General features: G+C 43.6%; 1 protein-coding gene across 1 annotated transcript; it reads right to left on the bottom strand.

Annotated features, from left to right (window-relative positions):
- Nucleotides 1–12,525: 12,525 nt before the first annotated feature.
- On the bottom strand, nt 12,526–17,618 carry IL22 (interleukin 22). The gene is made up of 6 exons (XM_045555239.1): nt 17,597–17,618; nt 17,258–17,489; nt 16,791–16,856; nt 16,523–16,666; nt 15,548–15,613; nt 12,526–13,149 (listed from the first exon to the last, which is right to left on the bottom strand). The coding sequence occupies exons 2-6, from the start codon at nt 17,441–17,443 to the stop codon at nt 13,072–13,074; spliced, it is 540 nt and encodes a 179-aa protein (XP_045411195.1). The 5' UTR covers nt 17,444–17,489; nt 17,597–17,618; the 3' UTR covers nt 12,526–13,071.
- Nucleotides 17,619–18,689: the final 1,071 nt, after the last annotated feature.

Here is an 18,689-nt window from a genome sequence, read left to right as displayed (position 1 = left end):
TTGGTGGGCTTCAGCTTCTACTCTATGTCATAGGGGGGTTTTGAGTAGAGGGGCTCCACCATTTGACTTACGTTCTTTAAAAAGAAGATAGGACTTAAATGTCCATCAGGGAATGAATGGATAAAACAATTGTGGTATATAAGTACATTGGAAGATTATTCAACCACATGAAAAAAAAAAAAACTAGTGCAGATACAGGCTACAGCATGGGTAAACTTTGAAAACAGTATGCTAAATGAAGGACATCAGACACAAAAGATCACATGTTCTATGTTTCATTTATATGAAATATCCAGAATAGGCAGAAAACAGACAGAAAACAGACAGATGGTTGCCAGAGGCTGGGAGAAGTGGGGAATGGGGAGAAACTGCTTAATGGGTTGGGGTTTTCTTTAGGGGTTTTTTTTAGGAGCAACAGAAATGTTTTGGAGCTAGATAGAGGTGGTGGTTGTACAACATTATGAAAGTACTAAATGCCAATCAACTGCTCACTTTAAAATGGTTAATTTCATATTATGTGAATTTCACCTCAATAAGAAAAAAAAAGAAAAGAGGAGGAGGAAAGGGGAAAGGAGGAAGGAAAAAGGAAGGAAAGAGAGAGAGAGAAAGAAAAGAAAGAAAGAAAGAGAAAGAAAGAAAGAAAGAAAGAAAGAAAGAAAGAAAGAAAGAAAGAAAGAAAGAAAGAAGGAAGGAAAGAGAGAGAAATAAAGAAGGAAGGAAGGAAAGGAAGGAAGGAAGGAAGGAAGGAAAGAGAAAGAAAGAAAGAAAGAAAGAAAAGAAAGAGAGAGAAAGAAAGAAAGAGAAAGGGAGAGAAAGAAGAAAGAAAAGGAAAGGAAGGAAGGGAAAGAGAGAGAAAGAGAAAGAGGAAGGAAGGAAGGAAAGAAGGAAGGAAGGAAGGAAACAGAGAGAGAGAAAGAGGAAAGAAGGAAGGAAGGAAGGAAGGAAGGAAGGAAGGAAGGAAGGAAGGAAGGAAGGAAGGAAGGAAGGACAGGGGAAGGAAGGCAGGCAGGCAGGCGAGCGAGCCCAGCCACTGCTGCAGCAGAAGAGGAAGAAGCCATATCTTAGTGCCATCTGTATCGAGCGTCATCTGTGGTCCTGGTACTTCCCTTCTTGTACAATCCAGAAAAGTATTTTCTCAACTGTTGTAAACATAAGCTTTTTAGTAGCTCTAGAAAAACATTTTTAAGAAAAGGATCCTACCTCATCCAACTTTTAAAATATATTTAAATCCATTTAAATGCATTCTTAAGAGGTGAAATCATGACCTTGTTTGTCTGTTGAACCAGCAATCAGGGGAATTAAGAGAGGCCTTGAGCATCCTGTGTGACAACTTGATGTTCCACAGGCAGCTGGAAGGAGACAATTTTATATCCTAAAATACAGGCATAACCAAGGGCTTCCTGTTCTAATGAGAATGTGGTGAGTCCTCAAAGCAGCTGGTATTGCTTCATTCCGCGGAGGGAAGACTCATTGCATGCCCTGCAGCGCACAGCCCGCAGGAGGCAGCGGATTCCAGTCTGCGTCTGTGGGACTGCAGAGTCCAGGAGTTTCCCACTCTCTGAGCAGCCTGCCACCACGTGGGGGAGCAGGACGCAAGGAATGTCTGCAGCTGTGGCAGACAGCAGAAAAGAAAAGACGGGACAATGGCCTAAAGAAAAAGGGAGAAATGGAACAAGAAGGAAAAACCTAGGAAATAGCACAACTTAAATGTTCCCTGGTATTCGATGGCTCTTGCATATACATTATAATATCTCACTTTATATAGTACTTCACAAAGATACTTTACTCAGTCTTCCCAATACTTCTGTAAGTGTTAGGCGAGATCTTGTTTTCTCCAGTTCACGGGTAGGAGAGCTGATACTGAAAGAAGTTAAATGACTTTGCTCGAAGGCACAAAACCAGAAAATAGCACCCTGGGCCTTGACCCACATCTCAGAACAACAAACCCAGCGGTATTACCACTGTACCCTCTTGCCTCTTAGTTAATAAATAAACATAATTTGTGTATGATTCCAAAATATTCTTATGGACAGTGTGAGAATAAATCTACCTTTAAAAAAAGTTTTATACATTTCAATATTTATTATGCAATATCAACACTCTTCATAGCTTTCTAGGTTTTGGTTATTTTAGCATTTTCAGGTTGGACAAATTGCTATAGTACGTATTGGCCATTCATTCTCTGGAAAGGAAAAGTGCATCATCTGCAAAACCTGCAAAGAAAATGGTACCCTCACCATAATTTCAAAAATAAGAAGTCAGAAGCAGATTTCCCAGAATAGCCCCCACAAAGGGGGACATAAAATAGACCTCTGTTGTTCTCCTTTTGACTCTTAGCCTAGCAAAAGGAAAAGGAGAAAATGCACAAATCCAAGCATACTCCAAAGCACATGTGACTTAAAAATAACCTTTCTATCTCATCTTCTAGGTGCATCACAAGGTTCACAGTAATAACATCATGAATTGAGGCAATGTTTAGAGGTCACAATAGTGAGAACCCTAGAAATAGATATATCTTGTCTTCCAAATGTATTAATTTTTGGTCCTTCTCTTCAGCCTTGTGTCCCTGGGGCAGTCAGCATAAGCACCTGATAGACTCACTGGGGCTGAGCAATGCATTTGAGTCTGAACTTGAATTCTCCCTTAAGGATCCCCCTCCAACTCAGAGTAAAAGCCAAAGTCCTTTCCGTGACCTAAGGACCTATTATACCTTACCATGCCTATTCTCCTTACCCCCTGGCCTGTTGTCCTACACCTCTTCCAGCCACAAGCCTCCTCGCTGCTTCTCAAACCCATCAAGCAGGCGTCAGAGTCTTTGCACTTGCTGTTCCCTCTGCCTGAAATGCTTTTCCCCCCGATATCTGCATGGCAAGCTCTTTCAGCTCGCAAGTCTTTGCTCAAGTACCACCTTCCCAGGAAGGCTTTTGCTGGATGCCTGTTAGGGGCTGAATTGCATCATCCCTGCCCCAAATTTATATATTGGAGTCCTAACCCTCAGCACTTCAGAATGTGACTGTGACTGTATTTGGAGATAGGATCTGTAAAGAGGTTACAGTGAGGTCACTAGGGTGGACCCTAATCCAACATGACTGGTGTCCTTATAAGAAGATGAGATTAGGACACAGGCACAGAGGGAAGACCATGTGAAGATGCAAGGAGGCAGCCATCTGCAAACAAAGGGAGAGAGTCCTCAGAAGGAATCCAGCCTGCTGACACCTTGCTGTCAGACTTCTAGCCTCTGGAACTGTGAGAAAATGCATTTCTGTCGTTTGAGTCTGTGGTGCTTTACTATGACAGCCTAGCAATCTAATACAATGCTCTAATTAGAATTAACCCCACTCCTGCTCCCTCTCTCTCTCTTTTCTGTTTCATTTTTTCCAAAGCCCTTAGCATTATCTAACAAGAATTGAAGCAATGTTACTCATGCATTTTGTTTGCTATTTATCTCCATTTGCTAAACTCTGAGCTCTGTCAGGGCAGAGACTTTTGTCTGCTTGTTCACTGCTGTTACCCCAGTTACAAACAGTGAGGGGCATGTGGTACGTGCACAACAAATACTGCTGGATGACTGGAGATACTGCCCTGTAATCAGCACAGGGTGCCCTGTGGGGTGAGCACAGACCAGAGGGCAGTCAGGGCTCAGATGAGGGGGAGGAAGAAATGTGGGGGCATTTGACATGCAGATGATAACCTCCGCTTTGAGAGGGCCTCTGCAAGTTTCTTCTCAACCCACTTCTGAGCTATGTTGGGCAGCCACAAGCAAGCAGCTCTTTATCTTCTGATTTTGCCTAAGAGATCAATAGCACCCACAGTGGGCATCCCTTCCCCTGCCGTCTTCACCTTTTCCTGTCTCTCCGCTGCATTACAAACCAAAGCAGAAGGGTAGGAGGGTCAGATCAGCTGAGCATCTGGGCTAAATAGGAACCTCTCTAATGCACCTCTGCGTTGGCTGATGCTGACTACTGTTTTTTTGTTCTGTATCTTTTCTCTCCTATCTTCCTACACACCAGCGTTTCTCTTCGCTTCAATTAAATACATCTGTGTTTCTTTATCTTGGAGGCCTAGGGTGCTCTCTGATGGCAGGAATCAACTCAGAAGGAGTCTCCTATTCTTCCTGCAAACTTGTTTCGGTGTTCATGTCTTCCAAGGGTTCTGCCCTGAATCAATGCATTCATTAAGTCTTTCAAAATGCAAAATATGTATATATATTTACTGAGCATCTGCTAGGTGCCAGGAGATATTCTAAGCAGTGAGAAAAATAGATGAAATCTGTTTTAGTCTACTCAATAATCCTTACCTTCATGGAACTTAGATTTGTGTAGGACGTTGGCTGACCCTCGGTTCCCCAGAAAATCAAGCGTAAGGATAAGCTTGTAGGCTAACACTCCATTAGGGAACAGTGAGAGTGACAGAAAAGAGAAATGAGGCCAACCAGGATGGGAGGCAAATTCATGGCAGTTGCATGAGTGATCCGGCTGGTGCTTTGTGCAGAGAGACAGCCAGTCTCCAGACAGGCTGTGCAGAGACACCATGCCTTGGGTCAGCCCAAGGGAAGGGGAGAGGGGATGAAAGCTATATACCAGCTTCCTCCCGTGAAGGTTTGCCCCAGGGGGTGTTAACTTCTCTCACCGCTGGGTATTACCTGGCCCTTTCAGCAGCCAAGAGGAAGACGGATTCCATAACCTACTCCACAGCATTTTATCTGAGTCCAGAGTGGCAGAAGGAGCCAGAGAAGATCACTGCAGTGGCAGAAGGGAGCAAGACAGAGCAAGAGAATCTGGCATGGCTCCTGTGATAATACAGAGATTTATTTTCCACTGTAATAAAAATATTATTGTCAAAAAATGGCTAACAGCAATGTAGGTCCGTCCGTGTAACAAACATACCACCCTGATGAGGGATGCTGATGATGGAGGAGGCTATGCCTGTGTGGGGGCAGAGGGTACGTGGGAAGTTTCTGTATTTGCTGTTCGATTTTGCTGTAAACCTAAAACTGCTCTAAAAAATAAGGTTTGTTTTTAAAATTGCTAACGAGATAAAATGGTACTATAGTCATGGTTATAGTTCATTGTTCTGCAGTAACAACTGGGGTCGATCGGGAACTGTAATACAGTGCTTGTTAACGCTGAGCCACACTGGGTGCTGAGTACATTTGCCACTCTGCCACCCAGGGAAGATCTTATTAGTTGCCCGCAAAACCATTCGCTTTTCATTTTGCTCACAAAATTTTGTTTGGGTGTCGATATGCCCAGTGCCAGAAAATGAACTGCGAATGATCTAAGTCGGCAAATGGTGACCCAAATCTGGCCCACAGCCTGTTTTTGTAAGGCCCTGTGAGCTAAGAAGGGTTTTTATACTTTTAAAGGGTTGCGAAGGAGAGGAGGAGGGGAGAGAAAGGAATGAAGAGAAAGAGAAGGAGAAGGGGACAGGGAAGAAGAAAGGGAAGGAGGAGGAGAAAGAAGAGGGAAAGGAAAAGAAATATACAACAGAGACCATATGTGGCCCGCAAAACCTAAATATTTACTACTTTGCCCTCTACAAAAAAATTTTCCCATCCCTAATCTAAGCTAATAATTGTCATGAGCCATTTCTGGCCAAAAAGATGTGAGAGGAATCCCGCCTGGGGCAGGTGCAGTTTGGGGGTAAGGCAAGCAGGCACCTCCCTGGGCTCCACATTTGGGGAGAGGGGAGAGGCTTGGGGTGCTGCACCTTACTTTCCTTTTCTGAACATCATTAAAATTCAGTGCAGAAAATTCTGCTGCTAGACAACATCGAGTGATCTAATTCTTCCATGAGGATAGGTGTCATTCTCCTCCTCTTAAGGACAAGGAATCTGCCATTCCAAGATGACAAGGCAGGGAAGAGCAGGTCATATGCACTGTAGGGACAAGCCCAGAGACACTGGAAACACTTGCTGAAGATGAAAGCGGTTTGGCCAAACCGTGGGAAGAGAACTCAGGATGAAGCTGCCGCGACTTTAGCCCAGGCGGCTCCCGCAGCCTTCGGACGTCAGTGGTCATCACCACACGTGGTCCAAGTAGGCTGTGGAGGGGTCTCCTACTGTGTGAATGTCCCCCTTGTGGTAGCAGCTCTTGTCCAGCTGTGTCGAAAACTGCTTGTTTTGTATTTAGCTTTTTGAATGAATGTGACTCTATACTATCGGCAGCATCGCTTTCCCGTAATTCTTGTGAGGCATTGGGTGGCAGGAAGGGTCAGTGGGCATCAGCCGCCCAAACTCACGAAAGAGAAAGTCAAAGTCCAGAGTGTTGACGTCGTTGTCGTATTGGTCTGTAGCAGGTTAGGCGGGGGGCACAATGTGAACGCAAATCCTGTTGTCCACTGAGCTCCCTTTTCGTAAGTGCCAGGGACGACTGCGTTTCCAGAGGCAGGGAATAGGGGATTGTATAGAATTAATGTTACCTGCTGCCCCCTGTTTCCCACTGCATCAGCCCACACAGAGTTCCGGCCACCCTGGACCTCTGGCCTTCCCCTGAGCACTCTGTCCCCTTTCACGGTCAACCCTTTGCTCAACTGGCTCCTTGTCCCGGAATGTCGTTCAATCTCTGTGCATCCATCCCCAGCATCTACTGAGCACCTATAAAGTGTGAGGCATCTTTAGACCCTGGGAGGACAAATGTGAACGACAGTTTCTGTCCTTGACAGGCTCTCTAGATAGACACAACAAGGAATTAAACTTCAGTGTGATAAACGCCAAGAAAGATGCAATTATGCTTTGCGAGTGCTGAAGATGGAGGGATTAACTATGCCTAAGTGGCAAAGGGGAAGAAAAGGGAGAAATTTCACAGGAGGAAATTTGAACCTGTTGAAATCCTTCTTGTCCTTCAAAAGATCAGCTCAAATCCCAAGGGTGATTGTTGTCACAGTCGGTGCCTGTCAGTCCACTTGTGCCCTAGGCTGTTGTGTGTTTGTCTTCCTCACAAGACTGCAGGGTCCTTAAGAACAGCACCCAAATAAAACCTGACCTTGTGTTTTCACGGCCCCTTGCACAGGATCTCTTATACCCTATGATCTAAATAGCTGTTTATGAATTAAATTGAATTGAAATTTCTACGCGTGTCGTTGAGGCGAGCAGCAATATGATGTATAAAATTCCTGGGAAGTCTTTGTGCCTAAATATAGCATCTGCAGGGATGGCAAGATGAAAATGTCACAGATGAAACAGCAGCTCACAAAAGCATCTCACAGCACGTGGACTTCAAAAGGAAACAGTGCCTACTAGTAAGGACACAGCTGGCCAACGTCTAGGTGCTATTGAGGTTAAACTGCACGTATGTTGCTGAAATAAGACACAAGATGCAGAGAACGGCCCCAGATGATTAAGCCCCCATAGACATAACGAAAGGACTGTGACTCATAGGAACATGCTGGGTTGCCCTGAATATTTTTAGCAGCTGTTACAAGGAAAAAAGGGCCGCACACAAGAGAATCGGCCAACATGCAAGATTGAGAGGAGTCCGAGTTCTTCAGGTGTAATAATTCTCCCATGCTTTAGCTGACGTAGTGGCCCAATTTAAACACAGATTCCTGCGTATGGAAGAAGCAGGAAGGAAAAAGAAACTGCAGAAAGGACCGAGGGCGCTTCTGGGACCAAAGGGGAGAAGAAACCTCGCGCTTCCTTTGGGTGCTAGTGCACACTGGCCTAAGCACCTCTACCTCTCAGTGGAAAAACCTGTTGGAGAAATCAGAAAAAAAAAATTATGTTAAACAAGGTGTTTTAATTTTAGAAACCAAAATATTGTTGTTTCTGAATTTGTTTGATTACAAGGTCAAAAATTTACAACTCAGACATACCAAAAACTGACTTTATTTTTTTCTCCATAAATGATCTCATCTAAATTCCCAGACTCCATCCTGGTGCTGGCCGGGGGGGGGGGTGGGGGGGCAGAGGGGGAAAGAAGGGTAAATAGGTCAGAATCCCCGTAGAAAGCACATGGCACACGCAAACTGGGCAATGGAGAAGAGTCTAATTAGAGATTGATTTCTTTAAAGGTGTTGTCTTAGTCTACGTAAGCTACTATAGCAAAATACCACAGACTAGGTAATTTGTAAAGAAGGTAAATTTATGTCTCAGAGTGCTGGTGGCTAGGAAATCCGAGATCAGGGCACCAGCAGGGTTAGTGTCTGATACTCTCTCTGCTTCCCAAATGGCAGCTTGTTGCTGTGTCCTCCAGAGGGGACAAATGCCGTGTCCTCACAAGGCAGAAGGTAGAGGGGCAAAAAGGGTACCTACAGCTGTGTGAAGCTTCTATTAGGAGGACCTTACTCCCATTCCTCACCTCCTAAAGACCCACATCTCAATACCATCTCATGGGAGATTAAATTTCAACAGGAATCTTGGAGGGGACACAAACATTCAAACCATAACAGGTTTGGAAAAGAGTTTAAGGAAGCCAACAAAAAATAGTGTAACTGGCTAAGAAAGACATTAGCTGGTAGCCTGTTGAGGCCAGGGTTAAAAGCAGTTTTCACAACTAGGAAAGGGGCCTAGATGGAGAAGGGCTGTCTGCAAGGAGTTTCTAAGAGAGGTTTACAGCCAAGCCCGCGAAAACCTGGCAGGGCGCTCGCGGGAACAAACCCTCTGACCTTATTCTCCTCCCATCCTTCAATCTCCAGCTAATTTCTCCCATTAGCCCAATGCTATCAAAAGCCAGAGAGCAACTCTGGAAGGCCGAGGTAGGAGGACTGCTTGAGGTCAGCCTGAGCAAGAGCAAGATCCTGTCTCTACTAAAAACAGAAAAAATTAGCTGGGCAACTAAAAATGGAAAAAAAAAAAATTAGTCAGGCGTGGTGGTGTGCACCTGTAGTCCCAGATACTCAGGAGGCTGAGGCAAGAGGATTGCTTGAGCCTGGGAGTTTGCGGTTGCTGTGAGCTAGGCTGACACTACGGCACTCTAGCCAGGGCATCAGAGCAAGACTCTGTATAAAAAAACAAAACAAAACCAGAAAGCAAACATGTGTGTGGGGCAATCCATGTATGTCAGCCTCTCTGGGCACACAGTAGAGTGGGAAAGGACAGAGCATGGGTCTGGAGGGCCGGATGGGCAGCCTCCATCCCTTTTGTCCTCAGTATCCACTCTTGTGTTTGTCCAGGTGAAAATGTGTGTCCCCAACATAGGAAACACATAGCATCTCACCGGCTGCCATGACAGGTTTGTGTTCCCACCTGGAAGATGCAATATCAGCCACCACAAGTGCTCTTCATACAAGGGGGCGGGGGGGTGGGGGAGAAGAGAGGACAAACGACTAATGGACAGAAATCAGATCTGCTGCGATTCTGACTTCTGTAGCTGTTCACAAGATCTAATTTAAGAATCACGGTCTTCCTTTTCCACCACCCCTTCCATTTCCTCCCCCGCCCCCCAGCCTCTGCCTGCATCTCAGTCGGATGAAGTCCCTTACCTGGTAAAGCGACTTAAACCCTCGTTCCCACAGACATGGAGTGCTTGACGACCCCGCCCCTCTGAGTTGATGCGGTTTTCCACTGACAAGACCCCTGGGCCAGCGGGTTTGTAAGACACCCCAGCAGTCCCCTTTGGCCGGTTTCGGTCCCCCCAGCCCTCCTGGTGCAGCCGTGGTACCTGCTCCTCTTGCTGATTGAGATCAGCCATCTCAGTCTCCCCCACCTGTTCTCAATAATAAACATTCCTTGAAAATAGAGTTTAAAGATAAATTCACTGTGGCTGTGGTTGCCTCTGAGATAAGAAGACCTCAGCCTTCAACCATTGGTGTCGTGTCATTTTCCTTATCTGACGTGTCTTCATTCAAATCTTCAAATCTTCACCTCCCTTCAGAACAAAGCCTCCTGTCTTACTTCAATTCCTATATGAAGCATTTTCTGCTAGGAAATAACACAGTATAAATGGAGAACCAGACGAAAAACCAAATGATTCCTTTTGCTGTTATGTATGATCCACACATAGCTGCTATTTCCCAGGCAACCCACGCGGGGCACCACTGTGACAGTCACACGCGGCTGCTCTGGCTCTGCTCCCGTCCACTCCAGCGCAACCGTCACTTCTGTCCTAGACCCTCGCCCTGGCCTTGCTTCTGCCCTCACCCCTCCTGGATTCACGCTCCACCCTCAGCCAGAGCGAGCTGCATAAAGCACGAGCCATATCAAGTCTCCCCATGCCCCAAACCCTCCGGTGGCTTCTCCTCAGCCTAGAACAGGCTCCAAAGTCCCGCTCTGGCCTGCAAAGCCCCCCAGGCCTGGTCCCAGCCAGCTCTCTGGCTCATCTCCAGCTTTGCCCCTCACCCCGTCTGCTCCAGTCCCAAGCTCCCCACTGCTTCTTGAACACCCCAAACTTGCCCCGTCTCAGGGCAGGATCCCCAGGTGTTCACTCGCCTCACACCCTCACTCCAGTCAGATATCTGCCCCTCCCAGAGGCCTTCTCTGGTCTCCTTACCTGAAATAACCCCCATGGAGTTCTACCCAGGCCTCCTTTGTTTCTCTTCACTTATCGGCACCTGTTACTGTACTGCATGTCCTCTGCTCTGTTTCCGTGAGAATGTGAGTCCCATGAGGCCAGGGGCTCTGTCTGCACGGCGTGTACCACCATGTCCCCCGGCACAAAGTTAACACCCAGAGAGTACACACTGAAAATTAAATCAATGGCCAAAGTACATAAATAATGTCCACCATGTATCGTAAGTACAACAAAGAAAAATTAAGTGGTAGAGGGCGAGGGAGAGGGGAGGGTGTGGAGGGCGGGGAGGAGGCTATATTTGACAGGGTGGCCAGAGTAGGTCTTTCTGAGACAGTAACATTTGAGCACGGACCTGACTGAAGGGAGGGAATGATCATGGAATACTTGTGGGAAGATTGTTCTGGGCATCGGAAACAGCAAGTGCAAAGGCCCTGAGGCAGGAGCCAGGCTGGTGTGTCAGTGGCCCGGCCAGGAGGGCTGTGGCTGTGTCAGCGCAGGGAAGGGCCCTCTGGGAGGCTGGGCAGGAGGCAGGACTGTGACCAAGCCTCAGATTTCATTCTCAATGTGAAGGAAGCCACTGGGGGAAGCAGGGAAGTGCCCAACCTAATGTTTTTGATTTTTAAGTTAACTTTGGCTCCTGAGTTAAAAACAGACAGTAGGAGGATGTTTTGAAACAATATTATGGTAATTCTGAAGAAAGAGGACAGTGGCTTGGGTTGGCTTTAGCCATTGAGGGAATGAGAATTGATCAGATTAAGCCAATATTTTGGAGTTAAAGCGGAGGGGATTTCTGACACATTCAGTGTACAGGGTTGGGGAAGAACCCAAGGCTGACTCTACCTGCTTCTGAAATATATCTGACATGATGGAAAACCTATAATGTCTCTTAGAAAAATCTTCCAATTTTAGGGGTAGTCTTCCACTTTATGGCTCAATTTCTAGAAGATTGGCCAAAAACAAGTACAATATCAAATTTTGCTTAAGTCATTACATTGAGACACATTTGGAAGAAGACAGGAAAGAGTCCTAAACCCCAGCTAACCCCAGAAATAATAATTCTATCATCCTGGAACTCAACGTTGGTACCTCTCAGCACTTAGAGACCAAACCCGAGAGTATAATATCGACTCCACTTTATCCGTGCATGAACCTGCAGTTTCACATGTGTTCTCACCTCTCACCACTAGGCGTGACCTAATCCTGTAGGAACTTGGCAAACAACTGGTGAGTGACCTGCAGAATAAAGCCATGGCTTCTGATTGGAGAAGGAAACACTTTAAACAGCTGACCACTGACTTCTTCTGATCATTGACTTTGAACTTCTATGAAAAGACTTTTACAATCTCTCGAAATCCCTTCCCCGCAAGGAATGGGCCTTCAGTGCTGGCATCCTTTTGTTCATGTTTCTCAGTAGAACAAATCCAGCCTTTACCTCTGCTCTCTCTTCTCTTTAGCACTGTACAGATTTTAAAGATGTACAACTTTCCCTCTGTGTGTGTATGTGTGTGTGTGTTTCATATTTTGCCATCTTCCACCTATAAGACTTTTCTATCAGTGCTAAACTCATCTCATAAGAAAGACTCCCGAAACACAGCTTCCCTGATATTCTATTGCCTTACTTACAGGAAGACTGGAAAATGCACTTTCTAATAGGCTTGAACTGAAACTAAAATAGTTCATGTACAGCGATAGAGAGGCCACATGTATTTCTCCCCAGCAATACTCTCCTTTCTTTTATTCATAAACTGCTAATGATGCAGATGGATTCTTTTCAATTTCTTACCTTTTTTTCTTTCAGAATTACATGTGTGCTGAACCAATCTAATAAATCAGTATAGGCAGCATAGCAGAGAGCCTCGAAATCAGATAGGCTTGACTCAATAGTGGTCAACAAATTATAGCTATAAAAGGTTTCTTAACATGTCTCTAATTCAGTTTTCTCATTTATAAAATAGGATAATACTAATAGCTACCTCATTGGCTTAGAGTCAAGAATAAAGTCATGGGAATGATTACATGACAATGAAGATGATGATGATGATATCGAAGGAGAAAAATCACAAAGCTACAAGACTTAGGATATCGAAGTGTTTATTGAGGTCAAATAAACATGTTATAGCTCCATAATTATTGTTATAAATATTAACATTAGACTTATACTCAAGTAGCAATATCAAATAATGTTTCTATAAATAAATCTATATTAATAAAATAGCATAAATAAAATGAGTACTTATAACAATAAATAAATTTATAAATATAAGGTATTGATTATAAAAGCATGAAGTTATTTAGGTTTTTTTCCCCCGAAAGGAATGGGAGGTAATCTTTTTTATGGAAATAGACAATTGCTTAAAAAATAAATTATTTTCTGTGCATCAAACACTAGGTACAATAAAATGTTATAAATATCTTTATACTTAGAAGGTCTACCTTCTGGTCTCATAAACAGAAGTGACATCAGTTTCCTTTTTAAGGTAAGCAGGGGCTTATTTGGAATCCACTCATGATGGTGGAGTTTGGCTTCCCATTTTCCTTTTGGTAAAAAAAACCCTTCAGGGATCTTATTGTGATTTCTAACAGGCAAGAAGTTTCAGTTATTCATTTTCCCGCTGTGCTCTGGTCAAATGCAGGCATTTCTCAGGGCCATGAACAGCAAATCCAGTTCTCCAATTGCTTTGATCTCTCCACTCTCTCCAAGCTGTGAAAATAAGGACACAAAAGAATTTGAGCATTTATAATGTGTTTTATAAAGAAGAGAAATGGCATAATAAGGTTACTAGAGAGAGAAACCCAGTTTTAGCCATTTGCGAAAGATTAATAATATCCTTTTAGCAAGAGTATAATATGATTTTGCCAAAGACCTTAAAACGATGGCTACCTGGGCACCTGCAGGCATCAGTCTCAGGTGTACCTCAGACTAATGAAGCTGTTTAACGGCTGGGCGGAGCGTTGACCACCCTCCCTAACTAGAGCAAGCGGATTGAAGCAATGCTAGGATCTGGGGGGTCCCAAGTGCCACCCATTAGGGCTTCATAGCCCCATGACTATGAGCAATTATTTACAGCAACTCAGCTCACGTAGGCTTGAACCATATAATTACCGATACATTGGGGCTTTTTCTGTTCCCACGTTTTCAACAAAAGAGGAAAAAAGAACAGATTGTCACTTTTGTGAGAAAAATACCAAATTAAGTCCTTTCCACTTGCTTTAATTAATAGAACGCCAGATAAACTCCAAACCTTCATTTTTTCTCCTCCTTCCAAGTAGTTCACAGCGGAGGCTCTCAAACTCAGTGGGAGAGAAAACCCACATACAAGCCCAAATCATCACCCACTGAAATTCATCTAATCTATTACATTGGCATTATTTCAGGAAAAATCCTGTCATCATCATCTTCTATGCAGTGCGTTGTTCTCCTTTCTCTTCCTGCTTTCTTCCACACTCCCACCTTTCTGTTCTCTTAACATAATGTGGAAAAGATTTTTTTATATCTCTCAATGACTCCCAAGACTCTAAAGAATTTTAAGGCTTATGTTGCCCTATTGTCTGTCGTGTATTCTGCTACAGCCACAGGGAACTCACACCTCCCAAGACTGCCCTCCTGCTTCAGACAGCTCAGCCAATGCTTCCTCCTGCGGAGCTGCCTCTGAATAACATCCCTCTCTTGCCTGTCCTACAGAGAAAAAAGCGTCATCACTCTTCCACGTGGCAACCCATCGCAAACATGACAGTGGATTCTCTCAACACGGATTAAAGACTTTAAAAATCTCTGTCTTCCCACACAGATCACCATGAGATTTTTCTCTCTCACTCTTTACTTTTCTAAAGACAACAAAGTAAGCTGACATCAGGAATCTTGTAAAGAAGTGCAAAGCACATCTTGTCTATGGCATGCTAACATCCAGCCCTGCGCCTCTAGGTAATAGTTCTATAACAAGGAAATTGAACTTCACAATAAAAAAAAAAAATCCAAAGCCTTCAATTATCAAAGGAAGAAATGGTCGCGTTCATTAAATTATGCCAAGGAAGAAACACTTTTTTAAAAAATCAAGATATAAAAAAGCAGGAAATGAGGTTAAGCTTGTTACTGAAAATTCCTTCAATGAACAAGAGCCTTTGTGTTTGAGTATTTCATTGCACCTGCTTGCAAGAGCATCACTTTCACTGCTATTAATCATTCCTCTGGTTTTGGGGTGAGTCACAATTGCTAGTCTGAGCCTTCCACTGTTGTTCTTTCCACCAGATAGGCCACATAATGGTATCATTCACTGTAGAAATGTACCCTAGTTTACAATAAACAGATGCCCACTAAGGATTTGTTGAGGGAGAGAAGGCGGAAATTAGAGAGGAAGATGAAGGGAGAAAAGAAGAGAAGAAGATTAACAATTCAGACTCCACTTCACTATAACAAAAACATTATTAATATTTTCACTCTATCTGACACTGTGTAAAAGAAGTCAGTGATTGCTCTTGCTTTTAAACTAAATTCAATAGCCATTGGGTATTATATCATGATGATTAAATATAAGTATCAGTCATTCCAGAAGTTCACCCTATATGCAAGTCCAGCTCTTTTGTTGTTGTTCTGAGTTTATTTCTCCTAGTTTTAAAGTATCAAATTAAAGGCTTCAAAAATCAGTTCAAATAAATTCATCCCCAGGCACTTTTCTGTTTTTGAACAAGTGCTTCTTCAGATTAACATGAGTCAATAGGGATCTGAAATTTGCCTAATAATTAGTAATACCAAAATTAATATGTATTACTGCTGGAAAAAGTAGAGGCCTGGGATTCAGGAGACCTGCATTCTAGCCCTAGCTCTGCCACCGGCCATCCCCAGACGGTGGGGTAATGTGATTAGATGACCTAAGTTCCCGGCTAGTTCTAGAATTCTATGATTTCCAAAATGTGGAAATTGATTTATAGATATGTAGACACATCTACATACACATGCACCTAAGTAATCAACCCAATGGTAGGAGAATCAAGTGAAACATCACAAAGTGGGAGGAATAAAAAGAAAGGAAAGGAAAGAAAAACATTCGTCTTTCCTATTGAATGACTTAGCATTAATATTTATTTAATAGTTCTCAGTATACCTTTTTCACTGTGTCTTTCAGCTGTTGTACATTCCTCTGGATATGCTGGTCATCACCCTCAATGTGCTACAAAATAAAAACAAGAGTAACTAGTTTAACGTTGTTGTGCTGAAGCTTCATGAACCTCAGGGCCCATCTGAGTTATGTTACGAACGCACCTGAAATTAAAGCTCTTAGCAATTTTGCCCACAATGACCTAGATTTCACCAGTGACCTAGATTTCCCAAGCTCTTGAATTCCCTGGGACACCAAAATCCAGTCACTTCCCTTACAGGGGACCTGTCTTCATCTTTGAGAAATCCTACTGAGGTCTGCACTTGTGGAAAGAGTAGGGTGGTTTATGCAAATTCTGTCAGGAATAAAACCCTCATCGAAATTGCTTGTTCAGAACAAGAAACATACCTAAAACCCCTCACTTGAAAAGTAAGCCCTCCTCAGCCTCAGCAAATACTAGGTCGCTTTCACTCTGCCTCACTCCACTCAAACCTTTCTTCATGGTTTCAAATATTCAGAGGCATTGACTCCACACACCTCTGATTTTGTCACTTCCCATGACATCAAAGGAGCAGCAGTCTCTTCCCACCCACCACCGACATTAACCCTTCCCATTTCCTTCTTTCTCTTTCACTTTTCTCTCTTTGTCTTTCTCTCCTCTCCACCATTTCCACAGCTAGGCATTTTTCCTCACAGCTCCCAACAACTTTCTCATCCTGCATACGCTGAGTTGCTTTTTTTTCTAGGAACAAACAAATGAGGCTTCCAGAGCCCATTCACCACCATAAACTCAAGGTGTGACTCAGTTATAGCAAAAACCAACACCCTGCGACTCCAAATGCCTCCCAATAATGGCATTGCAGAGGCAGTTCTTACGGCCAGCATAGGTGTAGGGGGAAGAAGTGAAGGTTGGGGGAACCTGATCTCAAGGGAAGAAGGAGGGAATCAGGTGGGTGGGCGTGGGCCGAGGGAAGAACTCACGCATGGGCTTAGCTTGGTGCTGAGCCTGGCCAGGAAGGGCACCACCTCCTGCATGTAGGGCTGGAACCTATCAGACTGGGGGAGCAGCACTTCTTCAACGGTAAAGTTCAGCACCTGCTTCATCAGATAGCAGCGCTCTCTCACCTGCAGGTGGAAGGGAAACAGCAGGGGTCACATGAGGGGACCTCCAGAAGACCTAAACCAGCATCACCACCACTCCAAGGAACCACAAATGGCACGCTGCCTGCTCATCATGGCTATAGCTTACATTGACTCCACGGAACAGTTTCTCCCCAATGAGACGGACATCTGTGTTGTTATCTGCCAAACTAGCCTGGAACAGAAGAAAAGGCTAAGTGCCTGGACATCGAGGAGATAGAAGCAAACACTGTAAGTGGAGATGTACTCCAGCCCCTCTCCCCAGAGCAACCTCATAAAGGCCAAAGACAGAATTCAGATGCACACATGAGTTTAGAATAATGCCCAATGGGAGAAAGAAAAAATAATCAGATGGGCTACTGAATGGCTGCTCTTTGGATAAAGCTCAACATATGCATTGTAAAGGCCAAAATGGAAGAAAGGAGTTTTGGTAAAAACCCAATCTCCAGTGAGTCTCTGAAGAGACCTAGAAGATTTATCCACCTGTGGGCATAAATGATGGGTTCCTAAAGACCTTAGAGGTGCTCTGAAGAAAAGTTTAAGAACAAGTAGATGCAATGAGATCGAGATGAGTACCTCCTTAGCCAGCATGAAGGTGCGGTTGGCGATATAAGGCTGCTGGAAGTTGGACTTGTCAAGCTTGCAGTGGGAGCCGATGGGCGCGGCTGCTCCCCCCTGCACCGACAGGGCCAGGAGAAGGAGGCAGCTGGCGGCCAGAGTCCCTAGGAGCAAGGAGCTCACAGATTTCTGCAGGGCGGCCATTGCAAACAACTCTAACTCGAGCAAGTGGCAACTGAGAAAGGAGAATCTGGTATCAAGAAAACAAGAGGCAAAGACAATACGAGGGGGAAAAAAATTAGTCGAGAAGCATCACACCAAACAAACTAATTCTACCAAGTTTGCCGAAACACTTACCTGTTCGGATGATTCTGCTTGTGATGGGAAAGATAGAAGCTGCTGCTTTTATAGCCCCCAGTATACCAATTTTTTTTTATTGTGAAAAATATGACATCAGCAATTATCTAATTTCCAGTACTATCTTCTGAGAACTACCTAACCACCACAGGAGCCCACAAGCACCACCTCCTGTCCTTCCTACCTTGAGATGCATGCGTTTTCCTAAAACGTCACTGTTAGGGCCGAGGGTGCTTTTGCAGACAAATCCCAGAAATTTTCTAAACCCTACATATTTTTCAAAGAAAACAATTGCTTTGTCTAAGTAGAGTCCAGATTTGGTATAATATTCTTTGATCTCCCAGAGTAACTGAGTAAGCATTTTGGTCACGGACTCATTTTCCTACCAGCTTCATAGATTCTTATCTCACGAGAGGTGATCAGAGAAATAAAGGACCCTTGTCCCATATCCTCCACTTTAAAATAAATGGTAATTATGACTTAGAGAGCATACTATTTTTTAAAATAATTTTAAGCTCATTTTTTAAAACATGCTGAATCCTAAACCAGATTTATGTTTTAAAAATAACAATCTTGGCTAACCTAATTATTGTTTTCTTCCCATTCTGGGACTATTCTTAAGTGGTATTAATAATTGTGATAGAAGCAAATATATTTTAAAATTTTTGTTCATGAATTATAATGAATATCAATTTAAGTTTGGAAATACTAATGATAAACAACCTGATCATCATTTTTCTTAACATGCAAGCTTTTTTTTAAATAAAAGAATTCTGTGAAGACAGTAATTCATCTTGAAATTTTATCTAACTCTAAACAACATAAAAATCTCAAAATAATATTTCCAAATAATTTCATAACAATTTTATGATACATATGGATATCTGAAGAAGAGAATCTAGAAATATAGCGGCTGTATGCCTTTAAATTATTAAAAATGCCTTGAATCTTTTAAAAACACTTAAAAACTAAACTGGAAACCCTCCCAAAGAGTGGGGGCAGAGAGCAAGTGCAACTATCAAAATGCAAATATCTATTTCTGGGGGAAGGAATATGAGTTAGTGCAAATTTGTCTGATCAGATTTTTCTTCTC

The sequence above is a fragment of the Lemur catta genome, chromosome 6 (genome assembly GCF_020740605.2).
Source record: "Lemur catta isolate mLemCat1 chromosome 6, mLemCat1.pri, whole genome shotgun sequence".
In the NCBI taxonomy this organism is placed as follows: domain Eukaryota; kingdom Metazoa; phylum Chordata; class Mammalia; order Primates; family Lemuridae; genus Lemur; species Lemur catta.
The sequence above is the reverse complement of the archived record's forward strand: the minus strand, read 5'-3'. Positions and strand labels throughout refer to the sequence as shown.